The 22926-nt window shown below is 34.3% G+C and overlaps 1 protein-coding gene across 13 annotated transcripts in view; it reads left to right on the top strand.

Annotated features, from left to right (window-relative positions):
- LOC18434147 (diaminopimelate epimerase family protein) overlaps nucleotides 1-18984 on the top strand; it is a 31853-nt gene extending 12869 nt beyond the window's left edge. The window contains exons 4-11 of one of the 13 annotated variants that reach the window (XR_016061298.1): nucleotides 1678-1735; nucleotides 4865-4933; nucleotides 5547-5726; nucleotides 6783-6867; nucleotides 7756-7800; nucleotides 13497-13556; nucleotides 18203-18276; nucleotides 18400-18984. Coding sequence is in view for 4 of the 13 variants with exons in the window: in XM_006844223.4 (XP_006844286.2) it covers nucleotides 1678-1735; nucleotides 5547-5726; nucleotides 6783-6867; nucleotides 13497-13556; nucleotides 18203-18276; nucleotides 18400-18516 (574 nt within the window). In the remaining 9 variants the exon portion in view is untranslated. Of the gene's footprint in view, nucleotides 1-1677; nucleotides 2855-4864; nucleotides 4934-5546; nucleotides 5727-6782; nucleotides 7550-7755; nucleotides 7801-13496; nucleotides 13557-18202; nucleotides 18277-18399 lie in introns of those variants that run through there. The other 12 variants (XR_016061295.1, XR_016061292.1, XR_016061291.1 and 9 more) reach the window with 12 other exon arrangements.
- The last annotated feature ends 3942 nt before the right edge of the window (nucleotides 18985-22926 follow it).

The raw sequence follows: 22926 nt of genomic DNA, 5'->3' as shown, positions 1-22926 counted from the left end.
CTAGCAAAGTAATATATTGATGTGGTGAGAGATATGTAAGAGGGAGTGCTAACTAATGTGAGGGCTACTAGTGGAGAGACAAGTGATGTTTTAGTGACAGTATGCGTACATCAAGGCCAGGGTTAGCGCTGAGCCCATATCTCTTTGTTTTAATTATAGACAAGTTAGCTAGTTATCTATAGGATGAGGTACGGTGGTGTATGTTGTTCGCATATTACATAGTTTGATGAGATTAGAGGTGGCGTCAATGCAAAGTTAAAACTTTGAAGGGATGGCTGGACTAAGATAGAATATAGAGAATGCAAGTATAATAATAATAAGAGTAGAAACAAGGAAGTAGTTAAGACTGATGACCAAGAATTACCTAAAAGAGATTATTTTCGATATCTTATGTTGGTAATCCTGGAGAATGAAGAGATTGGGGAAGATGTCACACATCAAATTAGAGCTGGGTGGGTGAGAGATGTGTATATGGACTTTTATGTGATTATCGCATACCAATGATACTAAAGGGAAAGTCTTATAGGACGCCGTAAGACCAGCCATGCTTTATGGAATTGAATCTTGGGTGGTCAAGAAACAACATGTCCCATAAGATGAATGTAGCTGAGACAAGAAATGATTGAATTTGGAATGAATACATACAAGGGAACTTATATGTGGCTCCAATAGGCGATAAGATGAGGGAAAGTAGGCTTAGGTGGTTGGCAATGTGCAGCGTAGTCCTAATACAACACCGGTTAGGAGGGACGATTTGTTCAAGTGGAAGGCTCTAAAAGGGCAAAGGGAAGGCCCAAAATGATATGGATGGAATTAGTAAGATGAGATATGATGACTTATGGTCTGACTAAGGGTATGACCCTTGATAGAGCAGAATGGTGGGGCATGATTTATGTATCCCACCCCCAACTAGTTGGGATAAGGCTCGGATGATGATGATGTACCATACCAGCAAAGATGCATACTTTGTCAATGTTCTTGTGGAGGTTTGTATATTCTAATTATGATGGGCAATATCCTCTCCTAAATGCTTATGCTATGAAATGGTCTCTCAACATTATTGATTTCACACCAAAGATCCGTAGTTGCTTGCCATTTACTGGCTGTTTCTTCTCTTTTGGCTTACATGTTCTTTAGTATCATGCATAGGTCAAAGGTTCAAACCCTTGAAGTCTGTCCCCCCCAACACACACACATAAAAAAGAAAAAAAAAAGGAAAAAGAAAATGAAAAAGGAAAAAAAAAAGTTTACCTGTTTGTTTACACTAAACATCAGTAAGTTTCTCGGTATTTACTAGCTTTTTTTCTATTTTGTCTTGCATGTTTTCTATTGTCCTAATGCCGTAGGACTTCCTGATAATTGAGTTATTGATGGTTGAACTATTAGAAAGCTTCTTTTTACTTACTCTTTTCTGGATATGGGATGTTATAAGAAGCACGTCCATTTGGTTTACCATGTGTTTCCTCTCCCTCCATCTGCCTATTGTTTTCTCGGTCGTTGGCTTGTGAACTGCTCTTTAAGTATTATATGTTATGACCTTGAGTTTGATATTTGGAGCGTATGACTCTTTGTTTTTTCTACTAAATTTACATGTCGATCTCAGGATACCTTGTAAATGAGGTCGCCCTTGATGTATTTGACTTAGTATTGTCTGTCTTTTGTCTCTTTATTCTGCAGCTTTACCATTCACACTGGTGCTGGTCTAATAGTTCCAAGAGTTGAAGATGATGCCAAGGTGACTATTCGTCGTAAGAGCATTGAATCCTTTTCATGCCTCCATTATGCACTTGTTAAACTAGAAGATGTATCCTACTCATATATGTTATAACTGCATGTTAGATTGGATAAAATTCCATTACATGTACCATCCTATTTCCCCTATCTGCTCATGCATGGTAAATATTGTTCTATGTTGTCTACTGGTGTTGTGTTCAGTATAATCATTATTTACACTCGGTTATTATACATCTCATTCAGATGTTATTATACATCTCATTCAGGTGACAGTGATTTTGGTCTTTTGACCTAATCATCTAGTCATACACATTTGAACAATAATCTCATTAATAGTACGATAAGTTTTTCAAGAACTCTTAATATTTTGTGATGCAGTTTAGATATTATCACTGTATCAGAGATTGGGGCTAGACTCTCTCTCTCTCTCAAGTTTTTCTGATCCTCTCAGAATCATGACCTGTTTTAATAATTTTGGTCTTTTGACCTAATCATTTAGTTATACATATTTGGATGATAATCTCATTAATATGTAAGATAAGTTTTTCAAGAACTCTTAATATTTTGTGATGCAGTTTAGATATTATCACTGTATCAGAGATTGGGGCTAGATTCACTCTCTCTCAAGTTTTCTGATCCTCTCAGAAGCATGACCCGTTTTAATAATTTTGCCTGCATATCTCAGGCTTCCACCTGAGATTTTTATCTCTTGAAACAATAAATTATGGCACCACTTGAGAGAGGTCAGTAATTTCAAACTATGTCCAACCACTAAGTATCGTTGGAAAAAAATACTTTTTTTGTCATCCTATTTTGACAAGAGATTTCTTGACAACTGTTCTCCCCTACCTGTATTGATTTTGTCATCAATTCCATGTTCAAGATATCTCCAGAGGTTCTGGATATATGCAGTCATTGCTCCCCTATTCTCTAGTCTCTAATTATGCTAGACAGTTTTTGCTTTTCACCTTGTTTCTTTTTTCAGTATATGAAATGCCTTAACATATTCCCTTGCAATGGTGGGCGTACCAAAAAATTTCTTTTCCTTTTTCAAAACTGCAACCGACACATCAAATGTGCCCTGAGGTTCATGTATTATCACTGGCAATGTTGAAGTGATGTAAGAATGCATTGATGGACTATAATTTCGTATTGTGGTTCTATAGTCTATTCTTTTTTCATTGTGGTCACTCATAAGTATTTAAACTTGAATAATTTTGTGAAAAATGTGCGTAGGGATGGAGAAACTTTCTATTTGTAGCTTCTTACAGTTCTTTCTTACTGGACTTCTTGATATGGCGAAGGGAAAGTCTCTTTTAGATGTTATTTTTGTGTGAAGCCAATTTTTATGCATTCTCTTGAATCTGTAAAAGCTTTTTGACTTTGGGCTAAGGATTTCTCTTCTATTCTGAATGGAAAATTGATTTTTGTGAAAAGCTGACTTTTAGGGGCCATTTGGATCCATGGAAAAAGATTACCTGGAAATTCTATTTCCTTTGAAATGTATTTCTTGAGAAAAGTATTTCCTGTGAATAGATTTCTGCTTTTTGGATGGTACATGGATGCATAACATTTTCATGGTTTTGTTTTTTTTTCCTTTTTTTTGTTAAATGCGCTTGATTGTATTATTCATTATAATGTCCTTTTTTCATTAAATTTGAGATATTTTCTCTCTAAAATTTTTGAGATATTTTCTCTCTAAAATTATTTGAGATATTTTCTCTCTAAAAATATTTGAGATAATTTTACTCTTTAAAAATTTTCAAGTAGTTTCTGTCTTTAAAATTTGATATAGTTTCTCACTAAAATTTTAAGATATTCTCTCTCTAAAACTTAAAATTTGAGATAATTTCTCTCTCCAAAAATTTCAGGTACTTCCTCCCTCTAAAAATTTCAGGTACTTCCTCTCTCTAAAATTTGATATAGTTTCTCTCTAAACCTTTAAGATACTTCTCTCTCTAAAATTTAAAATATGATATAGTTTCTCTCTCAAAACTTTTGAGGTAGTTTCTCTCTCAATTTTTTTTAAATATTATCTCTCTAAAAATTGATATAGTTTCTCTCTCTAAAATTGTAAGATACGTTCTAAGACTAGATAGATAGTTTCTCTCTCAAAAAATTTGGAGATAGTTTCTCTCTCTAAAACTTTTCAAGTACTTTGTCTCTCTCTCAAACTTAAAATTTTGAGATAGTTTCTCTATCTAAAATTTTTGAGACAATTTCTCTCTAAAAAATTAGGAATATTTCTCTCTAAAACTTTTCAGGTACTTGCTCTCTAAACTTAAAATTTAAGATAGTTTCTGTCTCTAGAATTTGATATAGTTTCTCTCTAAAATTTTAATATACTCTCTCGCCAAAACTTAAAATTTGAGATTGTTTCTCTCTCTTAAAATTTTAAGGTACTTTCTTTCTAAATCTTAAAATTTGAGATAGTTTCTCTCTTCAAAATTTTGAGATAGTTTCTCTTTCTAAGACAAAATTTAAGATAATTTCTCTCTCTAAGACAAAATTTAAGATAGTTTCTCTCTCTAAGAATTTTTAGGTACTTTCTCTATAAAAATTAAAATTTGAGATAATCTCTCAAAGAATTTTCAGGTACTCTTTCTTTTGTAAAACTGAAAAATTTGAGATATTTTGTCTCTAAGAATTTAGAGATAGTTTCTCTCACTAAAACTTAAAATTTGATATAGTTTCTCTCTCTAAAAATTTTCAAGTTCTTTCTCCCTAAGACTTAAACTTTGGGGTAGTTTCTCTCTCTAAAAATTTTGAGATAGTTTTTCTCTCTAAAACATTTTTAGGTACTTCTCTTTCTAAAATTTTATATAGTTTCTCTCTAAAATTTTAATATAATTTCTCTCTCTAAAATTTAAAATTTGAAATAGTTTATTTGTAAAATTTTTGAGATATTTTCTCTTTCTAAAATTTTTAAGTAGTTTCTCTCTAAAATTAGATATAGTTTCTCTCTCTAAAATTTTTAGGTTCGTTCTCTCTCGTCATCATGATCATTTTAGCCTTTTCCCAATTAATTGGGGTCGGCTATATGAATTCTGGTTCTCCATTCAAATTCTATCTCTTTAAACTTTATATTTGAGATAGTTTATCTCTCTAATTCGTAGCTGTATTTTGGCAGAATTAATTGTATTTTATGAAGTGGACGTCTCTGTAACGGGGAAATCTGGCTGGAAATCAATTTCTGAGGGTAAAGGCAAGGATATAGATGTCCTTTCTTTTGGCTTGAAATGAGGAAAATAATTTTTGGTTGAAATGCGTTTCTGTCCCAAAATTTCAATTCATACACCAGAAATGTGCCATCTCCATAGGAAAACATTTCTAGAAATGTTTTTCCAAGTATAGAAACGGCCCCATAGTTTTTTGTGTTTTGTCAGGAAAATCTGGATAAATTGGTTTTAGAAAGTTCTGTCGGGACTTTTGCATTATAATCCTGATCTTCAAGTTCCTCCCCAAAGTTGATTTGAAGATATCATGTTGGTCACTTTGGCCCCATTTCAACTCACAAGATTTTGGGAATGGTACTGTTTTTTTCACCCATTAATTAAGAGTGATATATATCCCACCTTGGTGTGACACTATTCCTGGGGAAGCATTTATTTTTCTTACCGTGCTCATCTATCTAATGCTGCTAAAGCCAAAAGGCTTAATTTTTTTTTTTCCTCTATTCCCAGAAAAGAAAATACAGTTTGTCAATATTGACCATAAAGGTTAGGACTTTTTCTTTGATATGACTAATAGCATGTCCAAATGGGCCTTATTTTCATTATCTTATATCCTTTTTTTTTGTGGTCGCATTGTAGGTTACAGTTGATATGGGTCAGCCAGTGCTCAGAGCATTAGCTGTACCTACAAAAATACCAGCAAATAAAGATGATGCTGTCATTGGGGCAGAATTATTAGTTGAAGGAAAAACATGGAATGTGACATGTGTTAGCATGGGAAATCCTCATTGCGTTACATTTGGTGCGAAACAATGTAATGTAGGTTTCTAATGTTTCTTATATTCATTCTGCATCGCTTGTACCTTCATTAGTATAACCTTGTACGTTCTTATATCTGCTTGAGAATTAGTGCTTGTGTATTTAATTTAGAAGGTATGTTTGTCAGTTTGTTAATTGGCATCTTTGAGTGGTTGCATGTAATATTCCTTGACAGAAAGCTCATTTCTTAACATTGTATAATGAACCCAATGGGATGAATAATAATACTTTTTTTATTTTTCAACTTCCAACATAAGGCCAAGCTTTCTATGCTTTCCATACAGCATAGAAGTTCTATCCTTCCCCTTGTCCAACCGTCCATTCTGAATGGAGGGCTAAGATTGCCCCAATCACAATGTCATGTCTCTACACTATTTTATTTTTAATTTTTTTTCTATAAACTATCTTGGCACCAAATTTTGGACGTCCATTCCTCTATTAAACTCGCACTAGCAAAAAATATAAATTTTTTTTTCAATAAAATAAAATGACCAAAATAACCCTGAAAGTTTCAAGGGGTATTTTTGTCATTATATTTTATTGAAAAATTATTCTTAATATTTTTTAAAGGTGCGCTCCAATAAGAAGATGGCACGTACCAAATTTCATATTCATACAATTTGTATAAAAAAAACTAAAAATAAATTACTTTGACACGTCGGATCTAAGATCAAATGGTAAGTGGCTCTCTTGATCAAAATTGGACGGCTGGATGGTAGGGGGAGGATAGAACTTCTATGCCGTAGGGGAAGCATAGAAACCTTTCCCGCAACATAAATGTTGTGCTTGTATCAAACTAGTATACTGCTGATTTCTTTAAGAAACTGCTTAGGGTGGCTGACGTTTATTCTTTTTCTTAGACTCAGCTTTTGTTTTTGTTTGACTGAAAGAGTATTCTTTTCCTGGTTCAGGCCAGCGGTTAGTAGTTTTTTCTCATTGATTCTTGTGATTAGAATTTATTTGTATTGACTAGGCATGTGCAGTTTGACTTAGTTGTAACATTTACTTATTTGACCTATAAGTAGTTGTTCTATAATTCATGCTACTGCTGCACAGGCACTACAGGTTGATGACTTGAAGTTACAGGATATTGGTCCAAAGTTTGAGCATCATGAAATGTTTCCCTCTAGAACAAACACAGGTTGGCTCATGTACCTTCCCTTTAGGGCTTGATATTGGGATATACTGCATGCCCCTCTATACTAATTGTTATTATTATTTACTTTACGGTGGTAGTTGGATCTTATAGGTAGAATGTATATGAACCATTTGCTTGGGCTCTAATATCTCAATTTCATGTTTACCAGCTTTATAAAATGTGATAAACAATTTTACCCTGGATTCCTGTTTATTATTATTTTTTTTATGGTAAGTTTGGGTAATGTGTTATGGGTATCCAGTAGACCATCCATTCTAGTGCTCTTGTGGCACAAACAAATTTTGATTTCACAGTTCAGAAGAAATCTGGCGCATTAGTTTCTTGCGAAATGTTCCCATAGTGTCTCTTTTCTGTTGTCTTGCTGGAAGCACGGTATGTTGCTTTAATGTGTACTGTTGCCTCACAGATGCAACTCTAGTAAACTTTTCATGATACACATCTTATACATAGGGTTGTAAGTTAGAGAGCTGTTACTTTGTGTGTGTGTGTGTGTTTTTTTTTTGTTTTTACCTCCAGGCATTTTTACATGAGAACAGAGTGGTGATGTATCTCCTATTTGGGGCAGTTATTGTAATCCGAATGTTTAGCTGGTAACCGAACTGATACTCATTGTTTTGATGTGTCAGTTTTGAGGACGATCTCCATGTGTGCTGCTGTATTTATGGTAGGGCTAGTGAAAGTTGGTCTTTACTATATAATATATGTATATGAGTTGTACCTGGCATCTTGGCCTCTGAGGACTATTTACAGATGTGACGGCACCGATGTAACTATATTAAATTCTTAATTACCAATAAAAATAGAAGTTCAATTATCTTCATGCCAACGATATGCTGGTCTCGTTGTAAGTATCACTTCTATGTTTATCAGGTGTGAACCTCTGGGATCGATCATTAGGCATACTACATTATTGAGGTAATCATAAAAGAAATCTCTCTGGGCATAAATGTTATCTGCTTGGATCTGTGTCTCTATCATTTCATTGGGTTTGCATTCTGTTTGGCTCCTTTAGGTGCTTTTTAGGTCCCTTTAATTAGGTAATGAGCTTTAAACTTCTAATCCAATAGGGCTTCTAGTATGGCTGTCTTCTGGACATTCCATTAATCAAAACGCTCTAGATTATGTTGTCTACTATTTGATTAATGGCGATCTTGTTTGTTATTCCATAACCTTTCTAGGCCTCTTCTTGAAGCACATTGAAGCACCCTTAAAGGATTGTTTTCTTACCTGTTGAAATAAATAAGAGAACCATTGTTGTGTAATGGGCTATTTTAGACTTTGTTTCATGCTCAATGGATTATGAGTGAGCTGGAATTTGGAATTGCCATTTGTAAGTAATTTTTAGTGCAAATTAAGGAGTCGTGGATAGGAATCATGCTTGGGCTTGAGTGGTTGGCAGTTAAGATTGACAACACTATATCTCAAGTTCGTTTCCTAACCCACAAAGATGCAATTCAGGTTTAAATGGGTTGATTTGGAACTTTAACTTTAATTTTATTTTTCAGGGGCATGGACAATTTTCTACTTAAAGCATGAGGGTCAATGGGGAAATTTAATTTAATTATTTTAGATAGGAAGTTTCTTTATATTTTAGGGTTAATGTGACCCACTCCTTGGATTTTTAGGACAAGTTTGGGTATCTTTTTTAGAAAAGACAAAGCATGGTGGGTAATCAGTTGATTGTAAAGGATAGCCACTTTCCTATTTCTTTGGCTTGGAAACGACATGAATATGAAGTTTAGTTGTTGAATAGAGAGAGGGAGAGAGATTTTTTTTTGTGGGAATTATTTTTAGTTGGTATTTAAGTGGGACGTGGGACACTGAGCTATTTAAAGTGGAACTACTGGTCCGAGGTGTTTTAGGTGCAATAAAGTGGGGCGCTGAGCTGCAGAGTGCGTGTTGAATAAAGCCCATCACCATGCCAATTTGGTAGAACGTGAATATGAAGAAGGGGAAGTCCATGAAGAACACAAGGTGATTGAGGCTGAAAATGAGGCTGATTTTGATGATCGAAGTGGTGGCTGATCAAGGAGGTACCTTGGTGGTTTGATGTGTTCTCTCATTGCCATGTGAGCTTAACATATTTGGCACCAGGTGTACATCCAAGGAGTTGTGCAAACATGGTCTCTCATGAGTTGGTAGACAAGTTGCATCTCAAAGTTGGAAAGCATCCACGACCTCACAAGGTCGCACGGTCCAAGCATGGGGCTGAGGTACTTTTTACTTCTCGATGCGTAACTAGGTTTTCTATTGGTAGTTTCTATAAAGATGAGGTTTGGTGTGATGTTGCATCAATGGATGCTTGCCACATACTCCTAGGACGTCCGTGGCGGTATGTTTGGAAAACCATCTTTAATAGTGAATGTAACACCTATACTTTTTGGAAGGATGGTCGTAAGGTGGTATTACTATCCTTGCGTGAGGAGACTCTACCCAAATCGTCCAATGAGGAGGGTGTGGTTCTTCTCTCACACCCGGCAGTTTATGGAGGTGATTTAGGAGACTGGGCAGTTATGCACTTCTGGAAAAGGACTTTTGGCAGCATGTTTCAGTGTCCGAAGCTCTTAAACCACTTTTGTTGGAATTTGAGGACCTTGTGCCAGAGGAGTTACATGCTGACTTGCCACCTATGAGGAATAGACAACATCGTACAGACCTCATACCTGAGTCAAGTCTACTTAACCTACCAGGTTATAGATTGAGTCCTAAAAAGCATGACGAGGTTCAAAGGCAGGTGGATGAATTGTTGGCAAAAGGGCTTATAAGGGATATCATGAGTCCATGTGCAGTGTTAACTTTGCTTACCCCTAAGAACGGTTGGGCATGGAGGGCGTGTGTAGGCTATAGCGCAATTAACAAAATAACAGTTAGATACCAGTTCCGTATTCCTCGGTTAAAAAGTTGACTTGAAAAGTGGCTACTATCAAATTCATATATGCAAAGGAGATGAGTGGAAGACTGCTTTTAAGACCAAAAGTGGGCTGTTTGAGTGGTTAGTGATGCCTTTTGGCCTGTCAAATGTACCTAGTACTTTTATGCACATTATGACATAGGTGTTACGACCTTAACTTGGCAAATTGTGGTGGTTTATTTTGATGATATACTTGTTTAAAGTGTAGATACCAATGCCCATGTTCATCATCTTCACCAGATACTAACAATGCTACGGGCTGAGAAGTTATACATCAATCTCAAAAAGTGTAATTTCTTGACCAATAGCCTAGTGTTTTTGGGCTAAGCTGTGTTTTTAGATGGGGTGAAGGTAGATCCTGAGAAGGTGCGAGCTATAGTAGAGTGGTCGGTTCTAAAATCAGTGACTGAAGTGCAAAGTTTCCATGGACTTGCTACATTCTATAGGAGGTTCATCAGAGAATTCAGCAGCATTATGGCCCCAATTACTGAGTGCTTGAAAGGTGAAGCTTTCCTAGCTACAAATAAAGGTTTTGACACCATTCAAGAGAAGATGGCGAATGCTCCAATGCTTGCATTGCCAGATTTCAATAAGGTTTTCGAGCTAGAATGTGATGCTTCTCACATGAGGATTAGTGCAATGCTTAGCCAAGAAAAGAACCCTGTTGCTTTCTTTAGTGAAAAACTCAATGAGGCAAGAAGGAAGTATTCCCCTTATGATGTTGAGTTCTATGCAGTTGTTCAAGCCTTAAGGCATTGACGACATTATTTGGTGCAACAAGAGTTTAACCTATACCCAGATCATGATGCATTGATGCACATCACTAGCCATATAAAGTTTAGTGAGCGACATGCAAAGTGGGTGCTTAAAGAGTTCATATCACTATTTGGCACCATTTAGGGGATCATAATTGAGTGACCGATGTGTTGAGCCGACATTCTTACCTCTTGCGCACCTTGGTTGTGAATGTGGTGGCATATTTGGAGGATCCATATTTCAGCCCTATTGTTTCAAAGTGCATCTCAAGTGATCATTCCTCTTATTACCAATTCACTTTGTTTGATAGATATTTATTTTATGGTACATGGTTATATATTCCTAATACTTCTTTACGAGAACGTTTTATGTCAAATCTTCATGGAGGAGGCCTTGGTGGTCATTTGGCAGAGACAAGACTTATGCATTGGTGGAGGAGCGATGTATTTGGCCATGCATGATGAGGGATGTATATCAATTTGTTGATAGGTGCGAAGAATATCAAGTGGCAAAGGTACATTCTCAAAACATGGGACTTTACACACCATTACCTGTCCAGACTAGGCTGTGGGTTGATTTATCCATGGATTTCATTATGGTATTATCCAGGACAACACGTGGTTGTGATTCAATTACAGTGGTGGTGGAACAGTTTTCTAAGATGGCACACGTTATACCGTGTAAAAAGACTTCAGATGCTACAATGGTTGCTATTCTCTTCTTTAAGGAGCGTGCGATTGCATGGACTTCCCAAGACCATTACTTCAGATCGTGATATTTGATTTCTTAGTCATTTTTAGAGGACTTTATGGGGAAAAATGGGTACTACGTTGGAATTCAATGATGCTTATCATCCACAGACAGATGACCAAATTGAGGTGATCAATAGAAGTGTGGGCAACATGCTGAGGAGTTTGGTTGGAGAAAATGTGGAAGTGCGAGATTTGATGTTACTGCAAGCTGAGTTCGCTTATAATAATTCTACAAATCGGTCTACAAGGAAGACTCCTTTTACAATGGTATATAATATATCTCTTTTACATTTTCATGATTTAATTCCTTTACCTGTACGTGAGACTGTAGATCCAGATGCTGCAAGCATGCTTGAATATATGGAGTTGCACAAGAAAATTCGAAGAAAGCTGGAGGGGAGCTATGACAAGTACCAGGATGCTGTGAACCGACATCATCATGTGCAATTGCTCCATATTGGAGATCTTGTGATGGTGTATCTGAGACCTGAATGGTTTACTGTTGGCACCTATGGAAAGTTTAAAGCTAGGAAGATTGGGCCTTGCCAGATCAAGAAGAAGATCAATGACAATGCTTATGAGGTGGAGTTGCCAAGCAGATTGAATATCTCTCCAATCTTTAATATTGAGATCTGTTTGTGTTCCATGATAATGTTGACCCAATGGAGTTGAGTTTTCACCAACTCGGGGGGGATGATGCAAATCACGTTTAAATGGGTTGATTTTGAACTTCAACTTTATCTTTTAAATTTTATTTTTCAGGGGCATCGACGTATTTTTTTTTCTAGCCGAATTTTGTACTTAAAGCATGTGGATGAAAGGAGAAATTTAATTTAATTATTTTGGGTCGGATAGGAAGTTTCTACATATTTTGGGGTTAATGTGACCCACTCCTTAGATTTTTAAGATAAGTTTGGATTATTTTTTTAAGAAAAGAAATGGCATGGTGGGTAATCACGTGATTTTAAAGGATAGCCACTTTCTATTTCTTTGGCTTGGAAACCACGGGAATAGGAAGTACAGAGAGAGACTATTTCTTTGGCTTGGAAACCACGGGAATAGGAAGTACAGAGAGAGACTATTTCTTTGGCTTGGAAACCATGTGAATAGGAGAGAGAGAGAGAGAGAGAGAGAGAGAGAGAGAGAGAGAGAGAGAGAGTTATTAATGTTTGCTAAAGAGATAGAGGGAGTGTTTTTTTGGTGGGTTTTATTTTTAGTTGTTATTTGATGTGGGACGTGCCTCTTGGATAAGGATAAGAAGACTTGGTATTTTTATGTGTAAAGAATTATTTTAAGAAAGAAGAAAGAGAGCTTCTTGTTCCCTATGCTTTGATATACAACCACTTATTTCCTCCATTATTGTTAAATTTTTTTGCTTGATTGAGATCAAAGGAAGACCGGATTTAATTTCTTGGGCTCCTTTCGCATCACACTGCTACCCAAAAAATAAAATAAAGTTGTAGGTGTGTCCATTGCTAGCCAACCGCATTTTATTTTGTTTTGAATGAACTTCTTCTAGTAGTGTGTATGGCGATGCTTTTAGAATTGCCTCTGGGCCCTAATGCATGACATATCCGATATAGAATACCACTCGCAATAAATTGCAAAATGGCACATGTAGGCAGTGTTTGTGGGGGCCCCTTTTTTCCAACTTTACGGCATTCAATTAGGGCATTGCAGCTAACATTACACCCAATAGCCAATACCTATTCCAATTCTATTACGGTCCATTAGAATTGTGAAAATTTCTGTTGTGTTTGCTTCAAGTTGAAAGTTGCATTTTGATTTGCTTAATAGGTGATCTTTTTTCTCTCTAAGAGGCTCCTATTCTTTGGTTTTACAGATCTGTCTCCCACTAAAGGGTCATCATCTATTAATGAATAATCCTGTTTGGTCCCTCTACTTTCTTCCTAATCTAATGTCAGATTTAAAACATTCATTTTGATTGTTTCAATTATATGGCAGTTAGCCTAAAAGTAGATAGCTCCTCAATGGTCTGTCCAGTTTCCAGATAGGGCATTCATCCAATTATGAATGATGCCTTACAATATGGCGACTTGCATGTGGGTTCGCATCTATCACAATGCCAGCATGGACAATTTCCTTTACTGTATATCTCAAATATACTGGCATTTGCATTTATTCTTTTGCTTGCAACTTATGGCATTGACATCTTTTGGTATATTTTGCAGAGTTTGTGGAGGTTATATCGCGCTCTCACTTGAAGATGCGGGTTTGGGAACGAGGTGCTGGTAAATATGCTTTTTTTATCATTTCCAAAAATTGCATTTTCCAAATAATAGTTCATATTGGGATATATTGGATGTCACATTGTGCCAATTTAAGTCTGATGAAGAACGTTTGGAAGTCTACTTGCTTTGTCCTGACCTGTTACAAACCACCAGATACAAAACTAACCATTTGAGTTTTCTTTATTTCAAGGAATTCAAGTTTGGTATGACAAGGAAAGATCATAGTCAACAGGAATTTTTGATAATTAGTCTCTATATAAATGAACTGGGAGGCTTGAAGATTGTCTTGTAAATTAATAACTCCTCAATTGAGTGATTTCTTCATTAATGCCCTCCCTCATATGGGGTCATACTCACATCCCAACACTACATGCTCGAATCTCAGCAATAAAATATGGGATTGCATACTATGAGACCATTCATCTTTGTTACAAGGAGGTCACAATTACTCCTAGCCATTAGATGTCAAATTGGACGGCTTGGGGTGTATTACGAAGTTTGAATTTTTTTTGTTGGAACTTTGAGGCTAGTCAATAACACTATGACAACCACACGATTTGAAATCTGACAGAGAAGAATGATTCTGACCTTGTATCAAAACGTAAATATGGTCTCTTTGTATATTTTTCCATAAAAATATTTGTTCCTTGAATTGCTTGGTCAAGGTTTTTATAAGGGTGTATTGTCCTGGAAGTTGGAACTTCCTTAATTGCAAGTCAAAATGCAGCAGCAAACAGCTGTAGTGGTGTCTTTGATCTTTATGTCCTTTAGCCTTGCCACTTGGAAGTTATATTTTGTGTCCATTTAAAAAACGTTCTCTGGAACAAAAGTACTATCTGTTTCGCAATTAGTAGTTGGGTTGTTGCTGTACTGGTGAACCTCTCCTAGCTCATTTCTGTTACTGTTTTCTAACTTCTTTCCACTGTTTTTTTACTGGCATACTTTTTCAGATTGAAGCTGAAGCCGAACCTTTATTAGAGAGATGCTCCTGAATTGCTTTCCTTAAATCATATATGATTGGCTTGATTGTGTTTCTTAGTGAGCTTTTCATGGCATGCCATGTGAATGAAGACCATTAACACACTGGGTGGACACCCCCACCTAAGATGCATAGCTTTATCAGAACCCTTATATATACTACTTTATTAAGCCATAGTTAAGGGGTGGACATGTGTCACAAAAATAAAAGGGAATCCTATTACTAGAGAGAAGGTAAAGAAAGTGGCTTTTAGATGCAAGGAGTTTGGGGCTTATCTGTATTACTTTATTAAGCCATAATTAGGGGGTGGACACGTGTCGGAAAATAAAAAGGGATCCTATTACTAGAGAGAAGGTAAGGAAAGTGACTTTTAGATGCAAGGAGTTTGGGGCATGATGTAGGGTAAATGAATTCTCTCTAGAAGAAATATAATTAACTTGTGCCAAAATTTTAGGAGAGATGCACGTACAAGTTTTAGCGATTTATAAATTCCAAGTTTTACATGCTATTCTAATTTGAATTGGCATAGATCTACTTTCTTTATATAGATATTTTTTGACGTTATAAGAATTAAAATTTAATATAACATATATCTACTTTTTATTTTGGTACATATGTGGTGATTTGAATTAGCATATGTCCCCTTTCTAACCTCATGGCAAGAGATTTACTAAATTAAGATAGAAAGGTATGGAGAGAAACAAGAATTAGCAACGTATCTCTCTATCAAAATATTTAGGTGGCATATTCTTTTTCTCTTCGTCTTCTCTACCATTAATTCCATTGAATATAGACTTCCCTCGAATAGCATTGGCATCTCCACTGCTATTACAATGGAGGTTCATTTGCAGTGTTAAGGTGGGAGAGATATGTAGTGATACTATAATGCATTAGAAGCTGAAGATGACGATCACAAGAGAAGGTTAATAATCCCTGTGTAAACTCCCCATTTTACTCATTTTTTTCTCTTCATTCTGTATCATCTTTTATAAATTTTCATGGTTTTAGATCCATTATTTAGTTATAACAATAATTTTCGTTTTGTTATGTTATATGAAATCTAGACAATATCGTATGCATCTTCTTTGAGTGGATTCCTATAAGTTTTTTTGGGTGAATAGTGGCCTCCTATAAGTGATCTCTCATAACTGCTATAAGGCTCATTACCTATAGCTATTGACCCGTTTTTATATTTACTTGTTTCCCTATTGTGTAGGGATTCGTTTCAAATTTGTTATGCATAACAATGATCATATGTATATTTAAGGGTTTTTGATCTATCATTTTATTTTATTTTTTAAATTATTGAGAGCTTCAGTGTTTTAATTATTTTACAAATTGTGACCTATTTTTCATCAATTGTAGTAACAAATCTGTAAATGCTTTTTTTAATTTATACTCCTTTCCACGAAAAAGATACCAGTTTCAGGAAAATTGTATTTACTTAGTTACAAAGAACTTATGATCTTGAAAATTATTTATGAATAATTTTTAGTTTTTCATTACAAGCTTTCCAAAAAAAAAGCATATATGTGATATCTTTACTGCAAAGTTTTTTGTTTTTAAATATATAAGAGCTTGATATTGTTAATTTTGCCTCAAAATTTATTTTGACTTATGTTTAGCTTTTATAAAAAAAATTAATTTTTCAAAATAATTAGGTCTTATTTTTTAAAAAATTATTTTATATTTTCAAAAAATTATTTTAAAATATTTTTTAGTTTTAAAGGTTTAAATATCTTACTTATAAATATTTTATCCTTTTTTATAATGTATTTTTATTTTTAATATTCTCGGATTCCATTAGTATTTAATACATGATGCAAGTTTTAATTTTTTTTTCCTATTTTAAGAACTTGTGGTTATGGATAACTTTATTTTTGATAAATATTGAATGACTTATCTTTTAGAGTTTTTAATAATGAAATTTGTAATAAATTAGAAGTTACACTGGCTTTTCTATAGAGTAGGGTGTCATTTTCAAGATATATATATTTTTTGTTGGATTTCTATTCTACTAATTTTTCAGAGTTCATAAGTAGATAATTTGAAAATTAGTCTTAAATAATTCTTAAATCATAACAAACTGTAATTAAAGTTATAAAAGTTCTTAGAGCTAGTATCTTATTTATGTAGAAAATAATACATAATAATTATTAAACAATTGAAATTCGTAATAATTTTTTTTTAAAAAATAGTTCTAAATCATTTTTAGAAAACTGAAAGTTCAATGATATATAAATCGTAAAAACCATGTATATTATGTATAATGAGTAGCAACATGAAGGAAAGTCCCATTTATAAATGCATGAAGATACAAAAGTAAAAAAGTACCTAAAGTATCACTTAATGTAAATGACGTGCTTATAGAATTGCATGTGCTTTTTAAGGATGAAAATGATGTCAAACCCTATGGTTATGATTTCTTTGAATATGAAGGATGGAAAAGTTATTGCTTTCAATATGAAGGGTGGAAAAGTTATAAGGTCAATAAAAAATTATTTTATTCAAAACTAAAAAATTGACATTGTCATATAGGATTTGTCCTTGTATAAATAATCAGCAAATGCGGTTATAATCGAAATGCCACAGATTAAAAAAACAAACAAAGCATATTTGAACAAAGTGTTATTCCTTCAAATATTTACTGTTTACGTTTTTTTTAATTAAGAAATTATACACGTATTTTCATTTTTTGTATGTTCCTCTATTAAGATCAAATAATGATGGATATATACCTGATTTTGCCTATTAATTTGTGGATGTGCAGTATTCAAAATATATTTCTCATCGCATATTTACGCACTCTCCCATTGCAAAATCACATGATGATTTATATGATCACTTTTGGCATATTAATGTATTCTTGCATTGCATATTTATATAATTATTTATAAGAATGCTCATTATAGCACTACATACTTTCCATTGCATATTTTCATGATTATTTACATGATTGCCTATTTTAATCCAACGTGTATTATATTTCAATCCTACGTGCAATACACGTAATCTGACTATTCACTGATACAGTACTGGGCAGTATCCATCATATTTGGTTCCTGCAATTTGACATGCTGAAATATGCCTTTTAAAGCTTAATAACTGCAGATTTGGGTAGGATTTGGCAATCAGTGGTTGCTATACCATGCTCCTGCTTAAACTAACCCCTTAGCTTGACTCTGTTACTGCTTCAAACTTCTTACTTCAATTCAAAATCTTTGCAAAGTAAATCTCTTGTTATCTGTATATTATTTCCTTTAATGTCCTCAAGATTGGCTTGGACACTGTGCAATGTTGGAAATGTACCATAATACAGTGTAATGCCCCTATTCTTTATGCACCTGCCTTATTGATATGCACGACTCGTTTTCTTATCTCTAAAGCCTAAATGATCTCGGTTGTGTATGTGCACCAAAAGAAAAAAAAACTGTTCTTTAAGAGCTGCATTTCAATTCTTTGCTTCCTCTGAATGGTCCAATATAAGCTGATCATGACCTCGTGTTAATTTGTAGCAGATTAGCATTTATCATCTCACATGCTGTGTAGTTGGCCATGTCCATAACGTCATTAAAATTTAGGATCTGGCTTGACGATTCTGAACATCTCTATGTTTGGACCATGGAAGATGACATTAAGCTGAATAGGCTTTTTTGAATTAATACAGGAGCCACATTAGCCTGTGGAACTGGAGCTTGTGCAATTGTTGTTGCGTCTGTCCTTGAGGGTCGTTCTGAGAGGGTAAGTCAGCACATAAATGGGGATATATATCCTTCAAAACTTCCAAATAAAATTTTGATAGTTCGGTCATTTTGTTATTCAGTACCCTTTTGGCTGATTCTGTGTTCGATATGTGTGAGATAGAAATGTGCTGTAGACTTACCTGGCGGCCTGTTGGAGATTGAGTGGAGAGAGGATGACAACCATGTGTATATGACTGGTCCTGCAGAGTTGGTATTTTATGGGTCAGTTCCTTTGTGAAAAATCAATTCATCAAAGGAATGATGAAGCATGAAGAACCTCTCACCTTATGGGAGCTTTATATCGATTCTCTGTTCATCATTATCAGTCTTTTCTGTCGGTTATTTTAGGATTTGCAGTTTCATTTACTGTAAACTAGTGTTGTACCATGTTCTTCACGGTTATTCTTTTTTGTACTGTATTTCCATGTTATTTAGTTATTTACCATACAAGGAAGTTGATTTGATTTGGAGACATCTCTTTTCAGTTTTTACAAGGTAATGCCATTTTCTTGTAACCACATCAACTAGTGTCCATTGCCATAAGATGAACATGGAAAAGTTTTAGAGAACATGGTTGCCCTAGCTGCATAACATAATTGGGAAGACTTGTAACGGAATCAGGACTTGTAACAGGGTTGGTACGACTTGTTCAACTGGAGAAACTAAATATATGACCGACTGCAATGTGCAGTCCTATTGTTGCACATTACTACGTGTTTGAGATTGGTGATTGATGGTTTAGTTCGAAGGTTTATTGGTCAATGAGTTTCAACATTAAGATGGTCTGCAGTGATGGTTTAGTTTTCAACATTATTGTTGAGGTTTTTTAGCAGGTTTTGAGGATTCTAGGTCTCAAAATTAGGTCTTTTAGTTCTATTTACTTATTTTTTAATATTGTAGGGTGTGGTTTTCACAAGATTGTAACATTAAACAATCAACGTAAAGCGCACCTCCAAATTTTATCATAAGATACAATTTTGGTGTGGAAGTTTTTTGGATGGCTAATTATGAAAATTTAAACTTTAAAAGTAGTTCAAATTGAGCATATTTATAAATACATGAAAATATTGAACGTGGACGGTCCAGATGATAAGTTGTAATATGTATTATTTTTGGGACTTATATATATATATATATATATATATATATATATATATATGGAAAATATTATGCAACGTCTATAGGCGAAAATTATATATATGGAAAATACTATGCAACGTCTATTGGCGAAAATGAACAGTGATTTCGTTTACTTCCATCGTCGTTCAAAGTTCATCGTGCGGTCATAATTATTCGGTAGTTTTTTATTTTTTATTTTTTATTTTTACAAATCAGAATGATTTGAAATTTGAAGTGCATATTTATAAAAAATAGATGAATTTTTGAAAAATATATAAAAAATATTTTACATGAAAACAATTAATCAAAATGTTCTGGAAAGTTTTGGGGGTATTTTCATCAATTTTTTTAGTGGATAATTTTTTTAATGTTTTTATTAGATGCGCATAAGTAAGATGTACATATCTTTAAAATTTAGGTCATTCTGATTTGTAAAAAAAAATGAAAAATAAAATACTACTGGAAACTCATGATCGTACGATAAAATTTGGACGGTGATGAGGGCAGGTGAAATTACTTTTCATTTTCGCGTTGGGAAGACTTTTCTAATTCTATATTTTGCAGCCTTATATAAAGTGTAACTTAGCTTTAACCATATGAAATTTATTTGTGTACTTTGAGAGAGGTAAAATATATATTCTTTATTTTAACTAACGTTCCTTTCGTTAGTATCAGATGAAAACGAGATACAATATTTTAAAACACATCTCAAAATATTCTAGAACTTTAGATCTGTTAACCACCAAAAATTACGAGATACCCCTGTTTAGCCAAAATAATCTGCATCTTCATTGAACTCCCTTTTAAGCGTGCACAAAAATAAAACATCATTGTTGTGCAGCAATGGATATGTGCCGTCCTTCAAGCGATCGGTAGAGGGTGTTGCTTTATTGAAAAAAAAAAAAAAAAGACTAGCCAAGAGCTAGACGGACTGAGCAATTGAAAAGGATCGACTGACCAAATTTCATCTTGGCTGACCTCTGAAAAAAATCGTATTCGTGGCTTCGGTTACTTCAATAACGGTCTGAAAAGCAAGACCATGAAAAGAAGAAGAAGAAGAAGCTGCTGAACAGTTAGTGAAATTTTTTCTTAATCCTCGCAACAGTTTGGTAAGCTTTATGTAAATGGAAGTACCATGCCTACACGTGAAGTCCAATTGCTTGGGGATTGCAACGGGCCAGGGCCGGGTAGTAGTTATGCGTATCCGTTAAATCCACTTGCTTAGGGTTGGCAATGGGCTGGGTTGGGGCTATGGCCCCATCCCGGTCCAGTCCAATCCAGGCCTAAACACTCAACAAAAAAGAAAAAAAGAAAAAATGGTTGAGCTAGGTTGGCCTTAAAATGGCAGTTGTGGCCTTGGTTCTCCCGGCCTAGCTCTGCCCTTGGGCAATGGTGGCTTGGCCATGGCCCACCCTTCCCCTTCCATTTTTCCACTCAAAACACTATTTCAATCTTTCGGGGTTGTTAGAATTCAAGAACATTTGTTCAAAATATTAGTCTTCAAGTGAGTTTTATTGATATTAGGGGAATTTGCTGATATTTTTAATAACAATTGTTCATGAATTCAAGACTTTCATGATGATTAATTGAATTTTCTAGTCATCGAAAGCTTGGCTGGTCTCCCTTGCCTAGCCTAGTACTCAGGTAAAACTTTGGGATATTTAAAAAGTTTAAAATTATCACATTATGTTGAATTGTAAAATCAATGTACAAATGATAGGTATGTAATTTTGATGTTTTCTTATGATGATTTGGGAGTGTTTATGTCATATATTTTATATTTTCCTTGTTTTTTATTTTTCTAAAATTTCTTCAAGTATAAATTATTTTTGTCTAAATCCATATTATATATAATTTTCAATCTTATGGTTATCAAAGGTAAATGGTCTCATTGTATACAATCCCTTAATGTTATCTTTAGTTTAGTTTGATATTTATTATTTATTATTTCTTTTAAATTATTATTATTATTTTTTCCATATAATACTCAGGCGAGTCAAGTTGAACTTGCCCGAGTTACTAGCTCTGGCATGGCCTCGGTCCAGAGCCCTTGCCAAGTTTGTGAACTGTTTTTTTTTTTTTGTGTGGATAATTCAATTGGGGAAGACATGCACCTGCCTGTTTTTTCAATAGTTCGGAGAGTTATATTTTGAAAGTGTTAATTGGGGGTGTCAGCGGTAGAATTGGATACCACGATATGGTACTTGGGTGTAGGGATGCGAGGATCCCAATCCCTTTCTTAATTTACTGATCTTTTGAGCTACAAATAGAGCGAATTCTATAAGTTCAATCATTTTCCAAGGATGATTAAATAGAATTTACCAACACTTTTTAGTCGAATTTAAACAAATTATGTAACTTCAAAACTTTCCATTTTAAGTACCTCAATCCTTGCTTGCCTCGGCTTGGCGCCTTGTGGGATTTTCCCAAGGTTGACTACTGGCCTGCAAACTCATTGAAATTAATTTGATTCATTTTTTATCGAGCCCATTTTGGTAGGAGTAAAAAATCAAGAATTTTTTATATTAAAAAGTGTGGATTTTGAAAATCAAATACTCATGTTTTAAGATTTCTCAAATCTTAATGTTTGGAAACCAATTTTAAAATCTATAGATTCCTTGCAGTCATTGCCATTTCCACTGTATAAGAGTCGAACAAATTTCCTCTGGATTTTCAAATGTACTATTTCTCTGTTTAACAATTATTAAAAACAAAAAAAGATGACAAGTCAAAGGAAACAATCGTGCCCATCATTTTTAAGGAATAGCACCTAGTATCAAATAGAATTGCGATTAAACAACATTGTTCATGGTTCTTACGAGGAAGCTCTAAAACATGATGAGTTGATTTTTTGGCAAAGTAAAGAACTAGAAAAATACAGCTGTCTACAAGCAAGCAATAAGCAAGAAAGCCCAACAAGAAATAATGCAAAAAGAATACCGAGATTTTACATGGTTCATCATAGATGTGACTATATCCACAAAACAAAATGATTGACAAATTTTATTATTCACTGAAAAGCAAAGAGCACAGGAATGCTTTGATTCGAGAGAACTAGAGACAAACTCAATCTTTCAATTAGCTTCTCTACAATTTCTCTCTATACATCCAAGATTTTTCTGTCTCTATACAACCTACGGACTCTCTAGACATTTTTAACTCTTTCTCTTTCTACATGTGTATTTATAGAAAAAAGAAAGAAATCTAAAAGAGATTGCATGTGGGACTCTTACCTTATCTTGCTATTTAAAGTGATAAAGCTTATCCCAGGAACTCCTATCTTTTAATGAGATTTTCATATTGGAAATATATAATTCCTAAAATCTTGTAGACACTCCATTTTGAAACTGGCTATTGTTCTCAAATTTCCCTCATTTTTTCCAACCCTAAAATCCAAAAAGAAGACTTAAGAATGCCTAGTAAACCTTTAGGACCATATTATCCTAGTAGACCTTAGGCTACTTTTCATATGATCCATAATCCCTTGAAACATGTCCATAGCCTGCAATAATATCTTTGAGAATCTCTC

Source organism: Amborella trichopoda, chromosome 8 (assembly GCF_054954075.1).
Source record: "Amborella trichopoda isolate Santa Cruz 75 chromosome 8, AtrichopodaSantaCruz75HAP2 v2.0, whole genome shotgun sequence".
In the NCBI taxonomy this organism is placed as follows: Eukaryota; Viridiplantae; Streptophyta; class Magnoliopsida; order Amborellales; family Amborellaceae; genus Amborella; species Amborella trichopoda.
This window is presented reverse-complemented; position numbering and strand designations above follow the sequence as displayed.